The 24,585-nt window shown below is 40.8% G+C and overlaps 1 protein-coding gene across 5 annotated transcripts; it reads left to right on the top strand.

Annotated features, from left to right (window-relative positions):
* Positions 1-132: 132 nt before the first annotated feature.
* On the top strand, positions 133-22,857 carry map7d2a (MAP7 domain containing 2a). 5 transcript variants are annotated; one of them, XM_015960788.3, is made up of 17 exons: positions 133-302; positions 1,394-1,486; positions 4,778-4,864; positions 4,959-5,036; positions 5,699-5,862; positions 5,985-6,081; positions 8,095-8,172; positions 17,285-17,391; positions 17,492-17,607; positions 17,691-17,998; positions 18,066-18,213; positions 18,321-18,501; positions 18,612-18,719; positions 18,803-18,853; positions 19,021-19,060; positions 21,788-22,376; positions 22,475-22,857. In XM_015960788.3, exons 1-17 carry the CDS (start codon positions 266-268, stop codon positions 22,734-22,736), a joined length of 2,544 nt encoding a protein of 847 aa, XP_015816274.1. In that variant the 5' UTR covers positions 133-265; the 3' UTR covers positions 22,737-22,857. The 5 variants fall into 5 exon arrangements, with proteins under 5 accessions (XP_015816274.1, XP_054586506.1, XP_015816272.1 ...); XM_054730531.2 differs by having other exon boundaries at positions 4,778-4,873; positions 18,090-18,213; positions 22,475-22,856; XM_015960786.3 differs by having other exon boundaries at positions 4,778-4,873; positions 17,691-17,992; positions 22,475-22,855.
* Positions 22,858-24,585: the final 1,728 nt, after the last annotated feature.

Genomic DNA, 24,585 nt, shown 5'->3' with positions numbered 1-24,585 from the left:
CCTTTGTGTGTGTGTGTGTGTGTGTGTGTGTGTGTGTGTGTGTGTGTGTGTGTGTGTGTGTGTGTGTGTGTGTGTGTGTGTGAGAGAGAGAGAGAGAGAGAGAGAGAGAGAGAGAGAGAGAGAGAGAGAGAGAGAGAGAGAGAGACGCTCTTGTTTTGTGGAGGAAACCCAGTGCTGCTGCATCGGCATCACTGCGGACTGATAGAGGGGGACAGCGCTATTCAGTCAATTGTGCGTCTCCTGACTGAGATAGAGGCTGCAATAAATGGCGAAAACACTCACATCATCCAGCGCAGTATCAGGTAGGGTTGGAGAAACTTTTATTTATGTTATTTCTTTCCTGAGCTGTTGGATTTACGGTGGGATTTGAACGCACAGTCATGGATGACGCAATTGATTTCCACGGTTCCCACCATTGGCTGCGACGACTGCGCCCCACTGTTTTATTTATCCGCTATTAAATTAAAAATGCGTCCAGATCAGTTATAAACGCGGTTAAAGAGCCAGTAGATGGTTTTGTTTACACGAATAAGGAAACGAATCATGGAACTGCAGGTTTTAAAGAAGCTGTCTCTTTGTGTTTTGTTCTGTTTATGCGCCTCAAAGTGGGGCTTTGTTGCTGAAATTTATAGACGATTTGGTTTAATTTAACGCGTTTGAGGGTTAAAATGCAAAGAAACAGGAAGGCCTTTATAACTTGAAACAAGAGTGATTGTTTTTACAGCATGAAGTTGAGTTGAGTCCCTGTTCATCATGTTGAGCCAATTTAAATTTAATTTTCATTGTCCACGCCCTGAATAATGTGGGGAATCTTCCAACAGGAAAACAATCACATAATTATAAATAATGTTTACATAATTGAGAATGTACTGGGAAATATATTCAGATAGCCATGATTAGTTTGTTGAACTCAGGATGCTTTAAAAATAAAGAAAATAACAAAAACAGTCATTTCTTTTTAGCTTTTATAATATCTAAATAAAAACAGTAAAAATCAGAAAGAGATGAACGTTCTGGATGTTTAGGGCTCATCATCTGAAATAAGATGGTCTGTGACCTCTGCCAGTTATAATAAAAGTCCTGACTGAAAACAGAGTAATTCATTTAATCAAGTAAAGCAGGTTGACAGTTTAGCCTGCGACGCACATATTGATTCACTGATACTTAAGCCTTTAATTTAGTAGTTTATGCCTCTGCCATTCAAATGTAAGATTTAATCTCCTTCTGGATTTGCATTGACTAATACAGGAAATAAAATCTGTTTAAAATAAAAACAGGTGACATTTTTAAATGGCATCAAATGTCTTTGACATAGTGAACACGTCTGTTCTGATTGGTTAAAGAGATTTTGTTTGGATCCATGCTCTACAAATTCTTCTCTTTTTTGTGTCAGGTGAAAAGATGCCACCGCCATCTATTACTCTACTTCCTGACAAGAGGTCTCCAACAAATGGACACTGCTCTCCTGTTCGGACAGGAAAAACTCGTAAGTAATCCTTCCTGGATGAGTAGCTATTTGGACTGATGCATACCTTCTGAGCTTCAGACATGGCTGGTCCATATGGGGCAGAGATTCGGTGCTATCAGTTCTCAAAGGAGCTGGTTACAGCCCAGAAACAGTAACCGAATGCGATAGTCAGCATGTGTGAAGTGATGACCACGTAAAAGGCTGTTTCCTCCTCATCTCCTGCAGTGTGGTACTTTGTCCTTGGCATGGGGCATTCTGCAACACAACCCCTTAATCACAGAGCAGCCTCTCTCTCTCTCAAAGCTGAAAGCATTCTTCTGCTGTGAGGAAGCAGGACTGCAGCTCAGGACAGAAACAGCCAAAACAATAACTCAATATTCCTGATCTTAAGCATCATTAAGTCACATCGCTGACCTGGATTAATATAAACACTACTAACAGGATTTTACCTTTTGCCTCTATTTTTGCCCAACTGGAGCCGATGTTGTCCTTGTCAGCCTAAGTCCTGCAGTATTAGCTGTAAAAGCCAAGTATTTGGCTTTCTCATGGACCATTGGTCATCTGGACCAAATTAGAAGAAGACTACATTGAACAAGTAAGCTAACACTAGTTTGACTGTGATGTTTAACAAAATTATATAGCTAAGCACCAACATTTAAGAATAGAGTCAACAATCTACTGTCATCTCCCGCCTCGATTACTGCAATGCCCTTCTAACTGGTCTTCCAGCCTGTACTGTGAGACCTCTTCAAATGGTCCAGAACGCAGCGGCGCGTCTGGTCTTCAATCAGCCAAAAAGAGCACACGTCACCCCTCTGTTCATTGAGCTCCACTGGCTACCGCTAGCAGCACGCATCAAATTCAATTTGCTAACACTAGCATACAAAGTCCGAGATGGTACGGCTCCCATCTACCTGAATCCTCTTGCAAAGGCTTGCGTCTTGGGCCGGCCGCTCCGGTCATCACAAGTTCGTCATCTAGCAGTGCCTACACCACGCTCAGGACAATCCAGACTCTTCTCATGCATCGTTCCACAAAAGTGGAATGACCTTCCAAGCACTACCAGAACAGGAGCTTCCTTTTCAATTTTCAAGAAACTCCTGAAGACCCTGCTCTTCAGAGAGCATCTTCTAAACTAGCACCCTCCCTGCACCTGTCCCTCCTCTCTATTGTCCACTCCTTGTTCCCTCCTCGCCATGATGTCAAGTTGTTGTTGTTATTGTTGTTGTTAGCCTCAGGGCAACATGCCGATTATCACTTGTAAGTCGCTTTGGACAAAAGCGTCTGCTAAATACATAAACATAACAATCAAAGCTCAAAACTATCCCTGTTTACCCAGGCCTCATTTTGGACATGCTGTTAATAAGTCCAAAAGCTCAGTGGACACTTTTTGGACCTTATCAGCTAACTATGCTAACTAGTCAACAAGTAAGCATCTTAGGAATTTATTAGTCAACTATTTGTAAATTTGCACTATTTGACTAGTCAGCAGAATCTGAATGAACTAGTTACCATACAATTGCTTTGTTACTAGTTAACTTGTGCGACAAAGTCATTTACTAGTTTGGTTTAGATGGCCCTCCAGATCTGAATCGGAGCGATGTTTTCTTATTGGACTTCAGCGCTCATCATGGATTGTTCATAACGAACACCGTGTTCAGACGTAAAGGTGTCCTCTTGGCACCATGATAGCTTGAGCCGCAGCTCGATGATTGCCTTTGTTGTCATTTCATCTGATCTGCGGCCGCATGTCTTGGACACTCAGGTGAAGAGAGGGGCGGAGCTGTCAACTGACCACTACCTGGGGGTGAGTTGGCTTTGATGGTGGGGGAGGAGGCCGGTCAGACCGGGCAGCCCAAACATATTGTGAGGGAACGTCTGGCGGAGTCTCCTGTCAGAAGGAGCTTCAATTCACCCCTCCAACAGAATTTCGAACATGTCCCAAGGGAAGCGGGGGACATTGAGTCCGAGTGGGCCATGCTCCAGGCTTCTATTGTTGAGGCGGCTGACCGGAGCTGCGGTCGCAGGGTTGTCGGTGCCTGTCGTGGCAGCAAACCCTGGAGCCTCTGCACAGCGGACACCGGCAGTTAGGGATGCTGTCAGACTGAAGAAAGAGTCCTATCAGGTTTTTTTGGCCTGTGGGACTCCAGAAACAGCTGATGGGTACCGGCAGTCCAAGTGGAATGCGGCTCGGGTGGTCGCGGAGGCAAAAACTCAGGCGTGGGAGGAGTTTGGTGAGACCATGGAGCAAGACTTCCGTACGACTTTGAGGAGATTCTGGTTAACCATCCGGCATCTCAGGAGGGGAAAGCAGTGCACTACCAATACTGTTTACCTTGGTGAGGGTGTGCTGCTGACCTTTACACGGGACGTTGTGGATCAGTGTGGTCCTTTTGGCTACACCGGACAGTGATCTCCAGCTTTTGCTGGAGCGGTTCGCAGCCGAGTGTGAAGCGGCTGGAATGAGAATCAGCTAAACCTAAGACCATGGTCTTCAATCAGAAAAGAGTAGAACGCCTTCTCCAGGTCAGGGACGAGGTCCTGCCTCAAGTAGAGGAGTTTAAGTATCTCAGGTTCACCAGTGAGGGAAAAATGGAGCGTGAGATCAACAGGCAGATCGGTGCTGCGTCTGCAGTGATGCGGGCGTTGTACCGATCTGTCGTGGTGAAAAGAGAGCTGAGTCAGAAGGCGAAGCTCTCGATGTATCGCTCGATCTACATTCCTACCCTCACCTGTGGTCATGAGCTTTGGGTGGTGACAGCAAGAAGGAGATCGCAGACACAAGCGGCCAAAATGAGTTTTCTCCACAGGGTCACTGGGCTCTCCCTTAGTGATAGGATGAGAAGCTTGGTCATCCGGGAGGGGCCCAGAGTAGACCCACTACTCCTTCACGCCGAGAGGAGCCAGTTGAGGTGGCTTAGGCATCTAGTTGGGACGTCTCCTGGACGTCTCCCTGGTGAGGTTTTCTGGGCATGTCCAACTGGAAGGAGACCCAAGGGAAGACCCAGGACACGCTGGAGGGACTATGTCTCTCGGCTGGCCAGGGAATGCCTTGGGATTCCCCTTAAAGAGCTGGCTCATCTAATTGGGGAGAGGGAAGTCTGGGAGTGTAGGCTTAGGCTGCGGCCCCCGCGACCCGACTCTTAACGGTGGAAAACAAATGGATGGTTCAGTAGTCCACTATAATGCATGAAAAAGCCAACAAGTCAGGGCTCTTGGGCTACCAGTGCAGGATTCTGGCTGATTTTTAAAATAAATGCACAAATGCCTTGCCATACTGTGGTGCAATGTGTGTCTCTGTGCTTGCAGCTCCATCTAACACAGAGAAGAAGCCACAGATAAATGGACATGCATCTCCTTCACATCTAGCAGCAAATGCCGGTAACAACCATGGAGGTAAACAAAGTGAGTGTTTCAGCTAAAGGAAGTTTTTTTTTCACCGGGGCCGACTTGTCACCTCACCTGTCTGGCATTGTCACTGGTTTCTCAGGTCAGGAGGGTTACATGAAGACTGATGACAGGATGCGATTGGCCAAAGAGAGACGTGAAGAGAGGGAGAGAAGTCTGGGTAAGTGATGTCTCTGTTGATGATGCCTCTGAACCGCCTCTGGCTTTCTGGTCTCCTGAAGGATTTTTCTTCTTCTTCTTGGACATGCTTTATTTTCCTGCGGTTTATTAGAGTATAAAAGCGCTTTGGATGTCTCACTCAGCTGGGTTCAGATAGACATGATGAGCCGTGTCACTGGAGTGTTGAGTAGTTTATAGAAGTAGGTCTTCCACTCGAGGATAATCCTACAGCTCCAGTGGTGGCTCCATGGTGACTAGGATTTATTTCTCCATCATTTAATCTTGAGCAGGAGTTGACGGATGAGATCAAACTCACTGCAGTTCCCAAGCTCAGGCTACAAAAGCTCTTTGAGTTAGTTAAATGGGACAACAATAAAAAATGGAATAATATTTGAAATTAGGGATACCGATACTTCTACCACACAAAAAATTTAATGTTTTATTTTCTTATCTGCCTTCAACAGGAAAAGACTGTGAGTTAGACAAAAAAAAAATTAAATATATTAATAGAAATGATCACAAAACTGAAATACTAGGTGAACATAAATGACAAGTTATAGCGAAGCCACTTTCATGCAACCGCATTGGTATCGGTTAACTTTTACCAATACCGATAAAATACTTCTGCATGAGTACTCACTGGAAACCTCTGGTGTCTCCCAGCGGCTAGAGAGCAGCTGATCCGGGAGAAGGAGCGCAGGGCTCGGCTGCAGTATGAGCGAACCGTGGAGGAGCGCTGGAGGCGACTGGAGGAGCAGAGGCAGAAAGAAGAGCTCCGCAGGGCTGCAGTGGAGGAGAAGAGGAGACAACAGCTCGAGGAGGAGAGGGTTAGATCACTTATGAGTTTGCATTCTTGTGTGAAGCATAGTTTTGAGTGACTAATTCAGAAAAGGACGTTTTATTGTCAGATTAGATTTGGTTTGGGTGAACTCTTTTGTGCTTCGTTCAGGAGCGACTCGAGGCCCTGATGAAACGTTCTCTGGAGCGAAGCCTTCAGCTGGAACAGAGAGCCAAACGTTGGAGCAGGGGCTGTCCTCCAGGAGCAGGTAACAGCAGAGTTTTTCAATGTCTGATGAGATACGGTCAACAGAATAATAAAAATAAATTCTAATTTTCTTAAAAACCATTTCAGTATTTCTGATCCTCTGAGTTTTTGCTTGAACTACTTCCTTGCCTGATCTCTGATTTGAATTGATTTGAAATGTTTGCTTCAATCATTTTCAAAACAATCAAACACATTCTAAAAAAACACAAGTAGATCCTCTAAAGCTTTATCTACCTACATCCACACCAAATCACCTTCAAATTACATTTAATCTAGTTCTTGCTGATACAGATTTTTTACCAAAGCAACATATTTGTCAGCAAACAAGACATATTTGAACAACTTGGGTTTCTAAGAAAACTGTTCATATTAAAAATAAAACTTTGGACTGATTATTGAAACTGGTTGGACTCTAAAAGTAATTTTCAATATGTCAGATTTGTTTAATTTAAATCTGATTCTGTCATCATGGACGTAATTTTTTTGGGGGGGGGACATGTCCCCCCCACTTTTTCCAAAGTCAAGTTTTGACCCCTGCACTTTTTACCATCCAAAAACAACATTACGCTATATTAAATTGACACTGGTTGAGCTCTAGGACCAAGCGGAAAGCAACCGTTTGTGTTCAAGCCTGTTTCTCATTAGAACATATTGTAAAGATACCCCCCCCCCCCCGTGTCCCCCCCCCCCCACTTCTAAAGTGAAAATTACGTCCTTGTCTGTCATAAAGTAGCTGCTCGAGCCAATGATAACACTTTTTATTCACTTATTATTATTAAGAATGTTTGGTCTTTGCAGAGGCCCTTTCTGCTGACAAAAACTTTTAAAAATACAAAACATCAGAAATTACAGTGAAATAATCTGAAAACAGTCTAAAGTCTCAATCGTGTTGGAAGCAAGGTTACAACAGCCCGTTTTAGACAACACACCATGATGGCAAATCAGCATAATACAGCCGCCACGGTGTGTCTTATGAACGTGCCGCGATGGCATGGCGGTGTGGGAAAACCAAGGCATTCGTGCCGCCACGCTTGGTAGTGATATTGCTGCAATACCGGAGTTGTGAATGCAAATTACGCCTTTGTGCAACAGAGGGCGGTGTCATGATCACATGGGGAGTTACTGCCGAGCTCTGGTCAGCACTTATGTTGAAAATGAAAGCTGGAGGTGACATCACCAGAGACTGTACGGGGACAGACACCTTTAGGAGCAGCTTGTCAAAAAACCTTAATGAGCGTGGCTTCGATCGCTATCAAAAGCAAGTTAAATGGAAGTCCACGGCAGTGCAGAGAACGCCTCCATACCCTTTGATACCGCCATGTTGTAATTTTTTTTTCAAAAAGCACACGATTGCGCCACATTACCGCCACACTCTGAACACGTATAAAAAACCTGAGGCGCCCAGATGGCAGCTCAGCGTTGCGGCAAATTGGCGGCATTGTTTTCTAAAATGGACTAACGAAACAGATTTCCTTCTCTGCCGACTGGAGGCCAGTCTTTCTCCGTTTAAAAAGGCCAAAGAGGGATATGGTCTTTGCTTACAGATTGACTCATCTCCATACTTCCTGGTTCCTGAGCCAATCCTATTTGAGCTTGCAAGGTTGCCAAGTCTGCACCAGGAAACACTGCTGCACAGTAATTTGTAATTTGACACTGGCTGACATAAAGCAGCAGAGTTGTGGATAAAAGGTCAGCCAGTGTACAAGACCGACCCATTCTTGTGCCCCTTAGAAGCCACAGCATCTTTTTGTTTTACTCTAATATCAGGTAAAGATAATAGAAACTAATAGAAATATTTTCTTTGCTATCATCTATACAATCATGAGTATTATTGGATATTTCCTGACACGCAGTGATTTTAAACAGACCAAAACCATTGATTATTCCACTGCATCTCATTATCCCTGCTTGTTTGCCAACGCCTGCTCGGCCTCAACAGCTGGATGAGACTTTGACCAGAGAAACTGTTCATAACACTGTGTCTGCTCTACTCTGCTCCACCTGCCGCCTATAGGTGACTGTGAGAATGCCCCACCCCCTTTCTCTGCTGCCTCTGCCTTTGCCTCCCCCCTTCCTGCTGCCATCGAATCTGGTAAAGTTAAGCCCCCCCTCATCCTCCCAAATTCGACTCTCTCTTGTGTTCATTCGATTGTTAGTCTTTGTCTGTTTATCTGTGTTTTTAACCCTCCCCCAAAACACAGGAAAACATGTTTTTTCTGTAATGCATGCCTGTTCATTTCTGCTGTGTGCAAGTAATAATGCTCCAGTTTTAGTATGCATGTGACCCTTCAAAGTAACCTGTATGCATAACATGCTGCTTACATGTTTTGCTGTGTTTGGGCGCTTCTGCCTCAGAAATTCAAATTGATGAGCAGATGTTATTTCTGCAAGATTTACACTAATGTGTTTTTCTAAAAAGTGAGCTAACTTTGCTTTCATACACTTATAGATTTTAAACTGCACAGCAGCTGCAAATATACCAAATTACTCAATTTTCTTTTTTAAAACAAAAAAAAAAGAAAGAAAAAGATATTTGAGTTGTCTGATTTATAACGAAGACAAAATGAACCTGTTTTAATGCAAATATACCAAAAATGCTGCTGCGTCAGCTAAATTTTGTAGGAGAAGCTGTATTTTTCCTTCCATTAATCCATCGGCAATGGGTCTTTTGCTCTAGTAAACACATGCTTTTAATGACTGAAACTCTCTAAAAACCGCCTCAGAAGTCAGCCTCTGGATTAGTCTCCTCGGCTTAGTAAAGCGCTCCGTAATCACAGATGGGTCAGAGCGTTCAGATCGGAATGTCATAGAAATCGCATTGGTTTAATAACACCAGAGGTTTTGTTTTCACTGCCAGTGAACGAGTACAGAGTGATGAATCATGTTTTTTTATTTTATTTTCATTTTAATTTTTTTATAACCTAGGATTATGGTTTCAAAAGGACAGCAGCTAAATGGTACTGTATTTGACTTTGTGCAGCAGACGGGTATGGAGATAAATCGCAGATGACCTAGAATAAAAATGTGTGCACCAAAATAGTCTCAGATATTGTTAGACCTGGGAGACGACTGAACTATTTAGAGATCTGTCTTTAGATTGGTGAGTAACAAAGGATGTCAGACAGACTATTTATAGTGTTGTTCAGTGCAGTCTGTGTTTAACACATTGCTCTATTAATCATGTATTTCAAGTCAAGTCAAAGTCAAAGTCATTTATTGTCATTTCTACCACATGTGCAGGACATACAGAGAAATGAAATTCAGTTTCAGCACACACAATTCAAAGATCAGACATACGTGGGTAAGACACATAACAAGAATTGGTGACTGTGGTCATTCGCAACATGAGTCGCGCTACCTTAATAGATAGATGAAAAGGGTGTTACATGAGGATAAGTGGGGGTAGGTAAAAAAAAGGCATAGCAGAGTTAGCCCCAGCGGGGAGTAACTCTATTATACAAAAAAAAAAAAACTCCTTTCACATGGAAGCACAGACAGCACAGATACAACATCAGAGTCCGATGGGGAGGTGGGGATGGGCGGGATCCTGAAGCCTCCAATGGGAGCTGCCACTGCGGCGCATCGACCAGCTGCAGACCAACAGGTGGGAGGGAGAGATAAGGAACAGAGAGCACATTGAAGTTCCTGCAGACATGTCAGCCGAAAGGAAGAGGGTGAAGGTCGGGACACAGCATCTGTCGGCATTCCTCCTTTTGTGGGGGTGTGTTGAGGCAGCCTTGAGAGGCTGCTATGGCATCAGATAAGGATAAACATGACTTTGTTTAGGGCAGGCAGAGATAATCTTCCTCTCCGCCTTGGAGTCTCTAAGAGGTCATTCATGTCCACCAGTGAAGCCAGTTTTACATTCCACATCCCCGCATCGTCCGGCGACCCTCTCAGAGATCAAATCCATCTTGCGCACTAACACAGGCAACGCCGCGAGGACATTGTCCAGCTTACGGTTCACCTCAAGTAACGTCCCAGTCTGTGAGGTCACCGCACGTGCGGCACATTCCGTGGGTACGGGTCGCACTCCAATCGCTCCCGTCTTCCCAAATTTCCAGAAAACCAGATATCCTCCCACTCCAATCAGAAGAAATACAGTGATCATTAGGCTGAATATCCACAAATCTTCCACGTCCTCGATGGACAGCTGAGAGAGGCATACGATTTGCCAGACCTCCCAAGAATCGAGTGCATATCCCGATGCGAATGTCCCCTCGGGACAGGTGGGAGCCCCCTTCTCCGTTCTCATCGTAGAGAAAATTTTGTCAATCGCGTTGAATGACCAGTTAATTAGGTCCATATTTCCAAAAAAGAGTAGTGGTTCCAGGAGAAATGCAGAGAAGTGCTCTGTAGGCAGACAGGACAAGAGCCTTAGGGAAGCCGATAAGGGAGCTGAGAAAAAAGCGTCTGTACTCTCTGAAGGCTGAGAAGAAGAGTCTTTGAACTCTTTGTGTGTTTTTTTTATCATTATTTTAGTTGTTTTTTCAACTCTGTTACAATTCTGAATATGGTAATAATGTAATGTTACATGCATAAATAACACAACAAATCACAACCACAATGTAACATACCATAATGTAACTTACCATAATATAACTTACCGTAATGTAACTTACCATAATGTAACTTACCACAATGTCATATGCCATAATGTAACTTATCATAATGTAACATACCAAAATGTAACTTACCATAGTGTAACTTACCGTAATGTAACTTACCATTATGTAAATTACCATAATGTAACATTCCACAATGAAACTTACCTTAATGTAACATACCATAATGTAACATGCCACAATGTAACTTACCATAATGTAACATACCATAATGTCACTTACCATAATGTAACTTCCCATAATGAAACATGCCACAATGAAACTTACCATAATGTAACATACCATAATGTAACATACCATAATATAACTTACCATCATGTAACATACCATTATGTAACATACCATAATTTAACATACCATAATGTCACTTACCATAATGTAACTTACCATAATGTAACTTACCATAATGAAACATGCCACAGTGAAACTTACCATAATGTAACACACCATAATGTCACTTACCATAATGAAACATGCCACAATGAAACTTCCTATGATGTAACTTACCAAAATGTAACATACCATAATGTAACTTACCATAATGTAACATACCATAATGTAACTTACCATAATGTAACTTACCACAATGTAATATGCCATAATGTAACTTATCATAATGTAACATACCAAAATGTAACTTACCATAATGAAACATGCCACAATGAAACTTACCATAATGTAACACACCATAATGTCACTTACCACAATGTAACATACCATAATGTCACTTACCATAATGACACGTGCCACAATGAAATTGATGAATGTGATGAACAGAAATTTTCGCTAGATGGCGGCAGAGCGCCAATGGTGGGTACGGGCGGGGGTGCTGACGTCACCCGTGTGTCCGCCCGGTGCTCCTTCATCACGTTACAAAATTTACCATAATGTAACATACCAAAATGAAACATGCCACAATGAAACTTACCACATTGTAACTTACCATAATGTAACATACCACAATGTAATTTACCATCATGTAACTTACCATAATGTAACATGCCATAATATAACTTACCATACTGTAACATGCCATAATGTAACATATCATAATGTAACTTACCATAATGTAACATACCATTATGTCACATGCCATAATGTAACATACCATAATGCAACTTATGTAACATACAATTCAATTCAATTCAAGTTTATTTATATAGCACCAACTCACGACAAGAGTTGTCTCAGGGCACTTCACATAATAAAACATTCCATTACAGGTAAGTTCATTTAGCCAATCAGAAAAAAAGTTTCCTATATAAGGAACCCAGCAAATTGCATCACTGGTGTCAGTGACTTTACAGAAATCCTCATACTAAGCAAGCATTTAGCGATGGTGGAGAGGTGAAACCCCCTTTTAACAGGAAGAAACCTCCAGAGGATCCTGGCTCAGTATAAGCAGCCATCCACCACGACTCACTGGGGAACGGGAAGACAGAGCAGACACATGCATACACCGACACCAGCCCCCACCCCCACCCCCACCCACACACAAACACACATTCACACACACAACATATTTACCAAGTAATGTTTCTATGGTTACGTTGTGATTTCTTAGTAAATATTCTATTTGGTGAGAGATAAACTTTATTGTATTGATCCTAGTGAATCTATAATTAAATAAGTAAACTAGTAGTAGCACATGCAATGTCAAAGAAAGTAAAATGTTATTATCAGGAGAGGGAGAATGTTTAAGTGGTTAGCAACAGTGTTCAAGCCGATGCCCCCCACCATGAGGCTACCACAGCTCAGCAGAACATCATTGTAGCTTCTTCTGGGGAGAAAAACACAGAGAAAAAATAAAGTTAACAGCTGAAGTAGCAGTAAAATAATACAGTTAAAGAGCAAATTAAGAAAGTAGTCGAGTGTGGAAAGTGGCCATTATGTCCTCCAGCAGTCTAAGCCTATAGCAACATAACTACAGAGATAACTCTGGATAACCTACTGTAGCCTTTTAGATGGAGGCATGTTGGAGGCAGGGCAAGGGAGAGCCATCTTTACCAACTGTACACTCCACCTCTCTACTCCCCCACTTGTCCAGATCTGGGCTAACATCAGAATTTAACCATAGACCCTATCTAATAAAAATGTTTAAACCTAGTCTTAAAAGTAGACAAGGTGTCTGCCTCACAGACTAAAGCTGGGAGGTGGTTCCACAAGAGAGGAGCCTGACAGCTAAAAGATCTGCCTCCCATTTTATTTTTAGATATTCTGGGAACCACCAGTAAACCTGCAGTCTGAGAGCGAAGTGCTCGGTTAGGAACATATGGAACAATCAGGTCACTGATGTATGATGGAGCTTGATTATTAAGAGCTTTATATGTGAGAAGGAGGATCTTAAATTCTATTCTGAATTTAACAGGTAGCCAATGTAGGGAAGCTAAGACAGGAGAGATATGATCTCTCTTTTTTATTCTCATCAGAACTCTAGCTGCAGCATTTTGGACAAGCTGAAGACTATTAACTACATTCTGTGGACTTCCTGAGAGTAATGAATTACAGTAATCCAGTCTTGATGTAATAAATCCATGAACTAGTTTTCCAGCATCACTCCTGGAAAGGGTGCTTCTAATCTTAGCAAAGGAAATCGTACAAACCTGTTTAACGTGGGATTTGAGACATGTCCTGGTCGAAGATAACACCAAGGTTCCTTATTTTGTTCTCAGAGACTAATTTAATACCATTCAGGTCAGGTGATTGACTAAGCAATTTCCTTTTCTGAATTTCAGGTCCAAAGATGACAACTTCAGTCTTGTCTTGATTTAAAAGCAAAAAGTGCTGAGTCATCCAATTTTTTATGTCTTCAAGACAAGCCTGTAATCTAACTAACCGATTAGGTTTATCAGTGTTAATGGATAGATATAGCTGAGTATCGTCAGCATAACAGTGGCAGTTTATCCCATGCTGTCTAATGATTTTACCAATTGGAAGCATTTATATATATATATATATATATATATATTTTAAAAAGAATTGGTCCAAGCACTGAACCCTGTGGTACTCCACAAGTAACCCTGGAATATGAAGAAGATTTGTCATGTACATTAACAAAATTATGTCTATCAGACAGGTAGGATTTTAACTAGCCTAGTGCTGTTCTTTTGATCCCTACAACATGTTCAAGTCTTTCTAAAAGAACATTGTGATCAACTGTGTCAAAGGCAGCACTGAGATCTAACACGACTAGAACAGACACAAGATTCTTATCTGAGGCCATGAGAATATCATTTGTAACTTTCACTAATAAAGTTTCAGTGCTGTGATATTCTCTAAAACCAGACTGAAATTCCTCAAACAGATCATTAGTGTTTAAATGCTCACATACTTGGATGGCCACTATTTTCTCAAGGACTTTGGATAAAAATGGAAGGTTAGATAATTCATTGGGTCATCTGGATCCAGAGAAGGCTTCTTAAGTAAAGGTTTGATTACAGCATTCTTAAAATCCTGTGGTACGTATCCATTTACTAAGGATAGATTGATTATATCTAGAATGGGGGCAGTAACCAAAGGAAATACATCTTTAAATAATTTGGTTGGGATTGGATCTAAAATGCAAGTTGAAGGTTTAGATTAAGCTAATATTTTAGATAACTCTGAAAGTTCAACTGGATCAAAACGGTTCAAACACAGATGAGGTTCTACAGTTAACTCTGAAGTGCCTTTTTTTTCTCCACCTGACCCAATCCTCATGTAAACCCCTCTGATCTGTATTAAGGTAGCGCGACTCGGGTTGCGAATGACCACAGTCACCAATTCTTGTCATGTGTCTTTGTCTTTGCCTATGTATGTATGTATGTCTGATATCAGAATTATGTATACTGAAACTCTAATTTCCCTCTGGGATTAATAATGTATATTTGAATTTGTTGATTTAATTACCTCAGATGCTGCCTCACTTACTGAGGAAGAAGAAATCGCATTAGGGAGGATGCTAATGATTTTGTTTCTAATAGAATTTATTTTACTCGTGAAAAATCCCATAAAGTCGTTGCTGCTTACAGCTAAGGGAATAGATGGTTCAGAGCTATGATTCTGTGTAAGTTTGATGACTGTACTGAAAAGAAATTTTGGATTATTCTTATTCTCCTCAAATAGCCATGAAAAATAAGCAGTTCTAGCTTGTCAAAGCTTTTTTTATAAAGCACAAGACTATTTTTCCAGGATAAATAGGACTCCTCCTGGTGTGTAGAGCGCCATGTTCTCTCCAATTTTCTAGAATTTTGTTTTAAAGTTCGTGAATGAGAATTAAACCAGGGAGCCAACTTCCTGTGTCTAATTACCTTCTTTTTTAAAGGAGCAACATCATCTAATGCCACACATAAAGAAGAAGTAACATTATGAACTAAATCATCAATTTGTGAGGGGCTAGAACTAAAAATATTGCCCTCTGCTACATGCCTCTTAGATGCTGAGGACAGTAAAGATGGAACAGTTGATTTAAAAGATGCAACTGCGTTGTCAGATAGAGACCGACTATAGTAAAATTTACTTTCATTTCTCGAGAACTCAGTCATAAAAAACTCAAAGGTTGTCAAAAAGGGGCCCGGGAGGACTGAATTATGTGGAAATATCATTATTTCTTCACACTCTATGCCATAAGTCAGCACAAGGTCTAATGTATGATGGCAGGAGTGGGTGGAGCTATGTATTCTTTGAGTATAACCAATTGAGTCTAAGATGTCACTAAAGGCTACATTGAGGCTATCATTTTCAATGTCCACATGGATGTTAAAATCCCCCACTACAATGACCTTATCAATATTTAGCACCAAATCAGAAAAAATATCAGAGATCTGATCCAATAACTCAGAGTAAGGGCCTGGTGGACGATACAAAACTACAAACAAGAGTGGTTTTACAGTTTTGCAATCTGTATTAGGAAAACTAAGAATAAGATGTTCAAAAGAACTGTAACTATTAATTGGTAAGGGATTGATTAATAGGTCTGAATGAAAAATGGTTGCTACTCCACCTCCTCGCCCTGTACTTCGAGCAATATGATGATTTAAATAACTAGAAGGAGTCGACTCGTTTAAACATACCATAATGTAACATACCACAATGTAACATGCCATAATGTAACATACCACAATATAACATGCCACAATGTAACATACCATAATGTAAAATACTATAATGTAACATACCGCAATGTAACTTACCATAATGTAACATACCATAATGTAACCTACCAGAATGTAACACGCCACAATGTAACTTACGATAATGTAACATACCATAATGTAACTTACCACAATGTAACATACCATAATTTTACATACCACAATGTAACTTACCATCATGTAATATAACACAATGTAACACACCCCAATATATAACATACCATAAGGTAACATACCATAATTTTACATACCACAAGGTAACATACTATAATATGACATACTACAGTGTAATACGCCATAATGGAACATACCACAATGTAATATAACACAATGTAACATAATGTGGCGTAACATTTCTTAATGCAATAATACATCCTACTGTAACAAAATATATTGTCATACATATTATACTATAATATGTTGTATACGATATCATACCATGTCACACAATTACCATATTATATTGTACTATACCACACTGTGATATACCACATTGTACTTTACAGCATGATGACATACCACATCTTACCATACCGTATCATATTATAACACATCATACTATATTGTATTGTACAATACATCATTGTACTTTACCATATTGCCATAAACCACTTTGTACCTTACCATGCTGCACAGTATTGCACCTCCATGTACTATACTGTACTAGTGCATCATACTATTCAGTACCATACAATATCAAATTATTTCATTCCAGACTATGAAATATTTTACTTTACCATTTCATACTGTGTTTTACCATATCATGATATACAGTATACATCAAAATCATACCCTTTTGTATTGTACTCCTACACATTATGTATGTATTTATTATAGTGTACTGTCTAGTATTTTGTCATGTTGTATTAAATAGTATCATAGAAATTTCAAAATTCCTTTCTTACTGAACAGGAAAGCTGTCGGATTTGATTCCAAATTCAATGCAGATTTTCTAGATTTAAACTCTTCTCTTTCGACCAAACACTGATAATATTACTCCACGTTATGATAATATAATTGATGCCATTTAAACCATGATATTAAGTTGCTTTGAGTCGATGTTGCTCCTTTGTGTTACTTTATCATAGCTTTTTGCAGCGAACTGCTGAAACGTGGTCAGACAGCTGAATAAATGACATTAATCATCAGAAAAAAGGAAAGTTGAGTCTGACATTAGTCAAAAGAAAAATACTGCTACCAGATTACAGATCTTGTAGGATATCATTGCTCCACTGGGACACTATCAAATGTTGTGAAGGTATTGCACCATAACAGGAAGTAAACTGAGATTACCACCAGTTTTATTTCTGCAGGCTTTGACAGCTAAACTCATTCTGTACCCATCAGCTTAGTGCAGCACACTCTTTCCTCCCTGTGCTGCTGTATTCAAATCCCTGTCATTTGTAATTTGACTTTATTGAATTTGGTTGTGTTTGCTATCATGCAGCTCCCTGCAGCCCCCACAGGTTGCCTTTCTGCAACTCGCTCAATCCTGCTAGTCCCAATAGAGTTGGATTTCAGGGAGGCTCTCAGTCCACTCCCAGCACCCCCAAGGTCAGACATGGACAACTATCATGTTCTTTACTTTCACATAACTTTAAAACAGGAGTAACTGTAAAAATATGTTTAGTCTTCAATCTAACTCTGCTTTCAGAAAGAGCGAGTGCGCAGAGAAAGAAGAACGGCTTCCCCTGGTTGTGGGTCTCCTCTGAGAAGATCTGATTCTCCTGCAAGCGTCACTAAGTACTTAGCGTCTCCTACTACCTCCGGGTAGGATCATTAGTCATCACTGAAATAAATGTTTAAAAAAAGTCACTCAATTCTTAAAGTCAGACTTCTTTGTCTTTGAGTAGGTTAGTGTCTAAGGTGCGGGCCCAGTCTCCCAGCAGTCCATGCCAGTACCACCAGTCTCCAACAAGACATCGTCCAAATCTGGCGAGTGGCGAGAAGAAGGACAAGATTGAAAAAGCGTGTGATGAATCCAAAGTGGAGCCAGTGGCAAAAAGCAGAACTGAGTCCAACGGCTTGAATTCACCTTCACAGTTTGGGAAGATTGCAGCCAACGCCAGCAGGGAAATGTCTCCATCTGAGAGAAGGGACCAAGTGTTCTCTGAGGTGGATCCTTCACAGAAGAAATTACAGAGTGGAGACAAAGGTAGAGGTGAGCTACAGGGGGGTCTTATAGGGTTATGTTTTTATTTTTTTAAACTTCTCTGTGTGTTTAACAGAATCCCCAACGATCACGTCCTCAGGGAAAGTGGGGGTTGGTACGACGAATGCAGAGGAGGCTACGAGGCTGCTGGCAGAGCGCAGGCGTCAGGCTCGAGCTCAGAAAGAACTGGAGGACAAAAAACGGGAGAAACAGGAAAAAGAAAGGTGAGTTAACTGAAGATGTTACGGCCAGGCTTGAGCCCTGGGTATTTTCTATCAAATGAAAACCACAAAACATCAATTTGTAAAGAATCTGTGAACTTTCTCATCAGATTAAAAGACGAGGAACTAAAGAAGCAGCTGGCTCAGGAGCAGCAGCGGCAGGAGGCGACGGCTCAACTCGTGGAAGAGAGAGGGAACAACCTGAAGGACTCCCACAGGCTGAAAGAAGAGGAAGACACAAGAAAAGAAACGCAACATCAAAAAGATCTACAGATCCACATGGACACAGAGGTCAGGGGTCACTGTAACCAGCTATTGATGGAGAACTGTACGATTCAAACTCTTTGGAAATGTTAATCGTAACAATTCCCCACTTCATATACGCTTATTGTTGTGAACAGAAAGAAAAGGCCAAAGTCCAGCAGGCCCATGAAGATGCAGAACGTCATCGACAGGACAGAGAACTGCAGACACAACAGGAAGAGGAGGAGAGGCAACTCAGGAAAAAGGTTCTGCCCAATTATCGTCAGAAAAAACGCGAACCCAACCTGATTACAGTTTCATTTTAACGTTTTTTGCTTTACTTTTGCAGAGAATTGAGGAGATCATGAAGAGAACAAGGAAGAGTGAAGCTGATATGAAGGTAGTGTGAGAGAAACCGCTGACCTGCTGCCTTTAACGTCTACTGAGACTTAGCTCCTTTTTTATGTTTTTATTCATCAAGTGTTTGACCTGCTGTTGTTTTTATGATTATTTATTAAATGAAATCATTGCTGACTCTTTGGTTTTGTGTCCTGATTGTTGAATCAGAAGGAGGAGCAGGTAGAGACGAACTCTGTCTCTCCAACAGGTCAGTATGTGCTGACTCAGCCTTTCAGCTGGCGTGCTGTCCATCCTTATTTTGCCCCTTTCTGAATGCCTTGCTGCTGTACAACTGAAAACGGCATGAGCGGTTTATGATTTAATTTATGATTCGGCAAACCTTTATGCATGTGCAGCAGCATTCTGGGTTTTATTGAGCTGGCTTGTTTTGACTCTCAGATATTTATGTCATCTGATGCTTTGGCTTTGGTTTGTTCGGAGGAATGAGCATCAAGAATCCAACATCAACCAACAAATTAATATTGTTGTATTATTTGAGTGTTGGGCCTTTTATTGAAATGATTTGCAGTCTTCTGCATGTTGCATATTGTCCTATAATTTATATTTTAATTTGCAGTTATTAGGCAATATGCAACCAGATTATATTGTACAAACTTGTGTGTTTGCCCTCAGTTTAATTAGTAAAACAGTTTTTATGTTGTGTTAATATCTGACACAAGGCAAAGATGCCAGTAAAGGCATGGGTGCATTAACAAGGACTGCATTTCAGTTCTGCAGCTGTGCATGCTGGTTGATCTCTAACAAATATTTAGAAGCAAAACTTCCTGGAATCCAAAGGATTCCTCATTATTACACGTTCCCTACTCTCTCTGGGTCAAACTGGGTCTGCTGTGAAGTGGACCAATCCATTGGTTTATGTTTTTGCATTAATAGTGTAGATTAATCATGATTAATCAAGTAGATTAATTAAATTAGAGCATCTAAACAAGAAAAAATACCCAGTTTCTCTGTAAACAAAAACTAGAATATTAATAATCATTTACCTTTAAAGGGATACTTTGAAACTTCTTCATATTTTAAATGATTTTCTTGAGCCAGTATGTGCTAAAATGACCCTTTACACTTGGTTAATGAAATGTCACCCAGCCCCTATCGCCCCCCTGTGGCCAGAATATTCCACTTGCAGCTTTAGTCTGGCGGCTGCTCTGTCACCGCTTGGAAAGAAACTGAACTGACATACCTGGTGCTGCAGTCTGCTTCCAGAAGGTTTCCTGCATATTTTAGATCCTAAACACAGCTGATTTGTTTGAATTAGTGATGAACTGCTCTTGTAGACACTAGTAAAGGCTGGGGAGATCTTTCAACTGTTACATTAAGGTGTTCAAAAGATGAACGCGCAGAGAGGAGATTTTTGGTTTCGGTTCTACAAACAGACACTAGGGGTTGCTAAAAACAAGCCAAAACTGCCTAGTATCCCTGTAAAAGTATACCTTCAGATGTTTATTGGATTATCTCAGTGATTCAGCTTGAGGGTCTATGCATGTTATAGTAATTGTTTTTAATGGAAAAAAATAAACAGTAATGAAAACCAAAAATAAATAAACAATAGACAGGATTGATTTAGCGAAAAAATACTGAATAATGTGTTCTATTAACAAAAAGGATTTAAAAAAATGTTTTAAAAGTTAAACTACTGGTAAACAAAAATACTCTTTATTCATATTCTGACACCAGATGTCATCAAACAAGATCAAATTACCAACAATTTGTCAAAGTTACTTCCTGTTAATGTTTTCAGACCATGGATGGATCCATTAAAACAGGAGGCATCGTTGTTTTAAACAGAAGATCCTTTTGAATCCAGGAAGTAGACGTTTAATTTCCAAAACATGCACAGACTCTTGTGTCTTTTTCGTATTATGATACATATTTGACTCCATGAGCTGAGGCACAATAGGATAGTTCCATCCATCAAATTTCAGGTGGTTATCTTATCATTTTACAAATGTGTCAATAAATAAACCCAATAATTATTAAACAATTGGATTTGGAACATAATAGCAGACTGATCAGAATGCCTACTTGCCTAATGGCTGTGCACAGCTGTAGAGGAGGAGCTGTGAAGGACTTTTTCTTGGTGCTGATAGGATGTCGATCTCTGCAGAGCAATCCCACTGGAGCTGACGCTAAAATTAGCCCGCTCTTCAGAATGTCCTTGGAACAGCTATTTAGAATGGACTTCTCTGCAAAGTGTATTTGAACTGTCCAGGGTTGACTGTGGCAGTGAACAAAGATTTGGTCAGAAATCTTCAATCAAAGCTCACAAAACCTACCAGAGATGTTGAGCGGATTTATTTGGATCCGTCGTGTTTCTGTGTTAAAGTCATAATTATTATCTGACCCACTGAGGATAGCTTCCTGAACTAGCCTTTTTTATACCAGGGAGTAGATACAGGACAGATGAGCCAACACCAAGTTCAAACCAACCAAGATCAATCTTACCTGCTTCAAAACACCTTCAGTTTAAAAGAATTCCCATAAATATGTACAAATGTACCTGCAGTTAGCATGACATGGTTGTTTTCTTGGTTTTCTACCATAATAAAGATCACCAACTGTGGCTCATTCCGGGGTTCAAGTCCGGCAGGAAATTCTTGATATATTTATTAACCTAAAAATACAAAAATGATGGCAGTGCTAAGGTTTGTAAAGTAATGTGGCATGACTGTTATCAAAGAGTGTTAATTAGAGCTGCTTTAAAACAGCAGCTGGACTAGCAGTTAGCTCATCAGTCCTGTAGGGTGTAAACTCTGTTTCTCCAAACGGAGGCCATTCAGGAAGCAATCTACAACAGGTAAGATAATGATTATTTAAAACCTTTACACAGGAATGTACTGGAAATGGCTGGAAAATCCCTTCAACTGGACAGTCCAAACAAAGTAAAGTCAGCTGTGATGTTTTCTGTCCTCCACAGAGGATCTAACTCCTAAAACTCAGGTGACTGAGCAGGTAGGCAAAAGGGTGGAGGTTCAGCTGAGAGAGCAGGTCCCAGCTCAAGTCCAAACTAAGGAATGTGCTTCTCTGAAGAAAGAAACAGCAGCACAGGTGGACAGCAAGGAGGTTCAAAACGACAACCAGCCTGTCAGACACAGCGTTCCAGAAAACAAACCTGATAAGAAGCAAACGAGTAGAGAGGATCAGAGCAGCCATAAAGAGGCTATTAGGCAAAAAGGAGCTGAAGTGGAACAAAATCTGAACAAGCATCTCAGAACAAACGTTAAAGTCACAGCCCAGATGAACGCAGAGTTGGTCAAGTCCACGGGAGACTCCAACAGGAACCACAGAGAGGGTGGTGGGGTGAACGGAGCAGTGAAAGATAAAGGAGGCAGAAGCCTGGATTTGCAGACATCCTCTGTGAGGCAGCCTAAAGCAGGGTCCCAGGATGTGAGACCACCTGTGACCACGCTGCCAGTTGGACATTTATCACCACCAGTCATCAAGCTGGGGCCTCTGGATGTGAAGCGTACAGGGTCTGGTGATGAGGTGCAGTCAATGGAAGTCAGGTGAGCTACAGCCAGTTTCTACTGCAAAAAACACAAATACCATTTTCTCTTAAAACATCATTTTGGAAAAATGTTATCTTCTTAAAAAATTGTTTCAGTCCAGCTTCAAAGGAAGAGCTGATCTCAATCCCAGAGTTCTCACCCATCAATGAAATTCAGCAGGATGTCATGAGAAACAACCGGGCTCTTGAGGATCTAATAGACCTGACAGGAAGCGTCACGTACCAGAAACGACCCTCTGAGATTACCGTGACCGGCGACTGCAACAAGAACCTGATCGAGGGAGTCGTCAGTCCCATGTCAGACTCAAAGCTCGTTGGGATTTCAGCCCCATCCTCCAACAACCTTAGCGTCAAGTAGTTTCTCTTCCTCTCCTGTTGTCTTCTCTTTCTTCTGTCTTTCGATTGCACATGTGCACACACACACACACACACACACACACACACACACACACACACACACACACACACACACACACACACACACACACACACACACGTGTATGACTATGTGCCTGTGTGAAAACAGCTAAGGGAACAGAGCCATAATAACTATCTTAGAGATGCAAACCATGACTTGCAACATGTGAAAATGAACATAAAAGATGAGATTAAATCAGTTTAAAACACTAATCACTTATATAGTAAAACCACGAATATGTTTGATATGAAGAATGAGAGACAAGCACATGATTTCAGAGTGATTATGCACAGATCGGCTGTCTGTAAATAAATTATAAGAAAAAGGACAAAATAAACACATAGAGTTTAGAATTAAAAAAACAGTCTAACTTGCATCATCTAGAAACTGTATTTTTGTTTGTTCTGCTCCGTTACCAAAGTATTAGAAGCTGCTCAGAACATCAGTTACTGCACCTGCACCTCTACTGTCCCTCTTCCTGAAACGTTCACCTCAAACTTTACACGCTTCGAGGAAGTGGTGTCATTGAGACGTAGAGATTTGTGCATGGTTCCTTTGGCAGGAGCATCAGAGCTATACTTCTGTGAAAAACACCTAAACATCTGATAATGCTCGATCGTGCAGAGATCTGCTAAAAGCATATGAGCGAGAAAACCTACGCCATCATGCTGTGAACTGGAACTTTAAAATAAATAACAATTTTTTTGTTGATTTGACTGCAGCTGCACGGAAATCCCCAGATTAGCATATTTTATTTCATATTCCACAAATAAAATGAGTTCCTCTGGTGTCAGCCAAACTGTTTCATGTCAGCTTCATGTAGCACTTTAACCGTGTCAAACACAAAGAGGATTTGTGAGGAAAATTCAGGAATGTTTGCTTTAAACACACATGAATGTATGACATGTTAGTTGTGTGTAGTTTTTTTCTCTTCATCCTAGTCTGGTTCAGTGCAGGAAACATATACAAACAAGTAATCATTTTCAGTGTTTGTCAGACGGCGCTCATTTATCTTAAAGTCACAGTGTGCATTTTTCCTGGCGATAGGGGGCAGTAGATACCTAAATCGTTGCAAGCAAGCAGTATTTTTGTGTTGGAATAAGACCTTACCAACGGATGCCCATTAGGGTCAAAAAGGGGAGTACAAACTTTAGCTAAATAACAAGCACATATACCTCCTTCTTATCACTGACAACAAGTGAAGAGGTAAATGAGTAAAACAACAACATTTAAGAATGACGAAAGTTTTGTAACGATTTGTTACAAATTAGTAAATGTATTTTGTCCTCACAGGCTCCCGTAGAGGAAAACATGGTATCTAACATGGCGTCACCCAGAGACTTAGACGCACTCCCACGTAGTTTAGACCAGATTTTTATGGTTATATGTTACAAAGCTGCCAACATTTTTCAGCAACTGGGCATCATTTAATTCATTTTCAACAACATTTTGATGGATATTTCCAGAAATGAATGGTAAAAACTACACATTGTCTCTTTAATGCATTTTTATTTATTTATTGCCGTAAATGTGACATTTTGCCTAATGCCTGCTATTGCTGCAGCTTTCCAGCTCCTTTGACACAAGCACCAGTTATAAGATTTCATTAAGATCAAAATCATTTAGAAAACACACCACCTTAATGTCAGATGCTTGTATTCATCTGAAGCAAAGTAGCCAAATGGGATTTGCATTGTACGTAGCATCAAAAAAGTTCTGAACTGATGTGTTTTATTTTTTAATTTTTGCAAAGAGAATTTATTTGTTGTCTTAGGAAACAAATTGAAGC

This window comes from Nothobranchius furzeri, chromosome 10 (genome assembly GCF_043380555.1).
Source record: "Nothobranchius furzeri strain GRZ-AD chromosome 10, NfurGRZ-RIMD1, whole genome shotgun sequence".
NCBI lineage: Eukaryota > Metazoa > Chordata > Actinopteri > Cyprinodontiformes > Nothobranchiidae > Nothobranchius > Nothobranchius furzeri.
Note: the sequence above shows the minus strand (reverse complement) of the source record. Positions and strands in the feature narration are given on the sequence as shown.

Bases quoted from the DNA above. Each gene is read 5' to 3' on its own strand.
- map7d2a (XM_015960784.3), top strand. From the start codon at position 266: ATGGCGAAAACACTCACATCATCCAGCGCAGTATCAG. The intron at 1,487-4,777 runs GTAAGTAATCCT...CTGTGCTTGCAG, and splicing joins TGTTCGGACAGGAAAAACTC to CTCCATCTAACACAGAGAAG. The intron at 8,173-17,284 runs GTAAAGTTAAGC...GCTATCATGCAG, and splicing joins TCCTGCTGCCATCGAATCTG to CTCCCTGCAGCCCCCACAGG.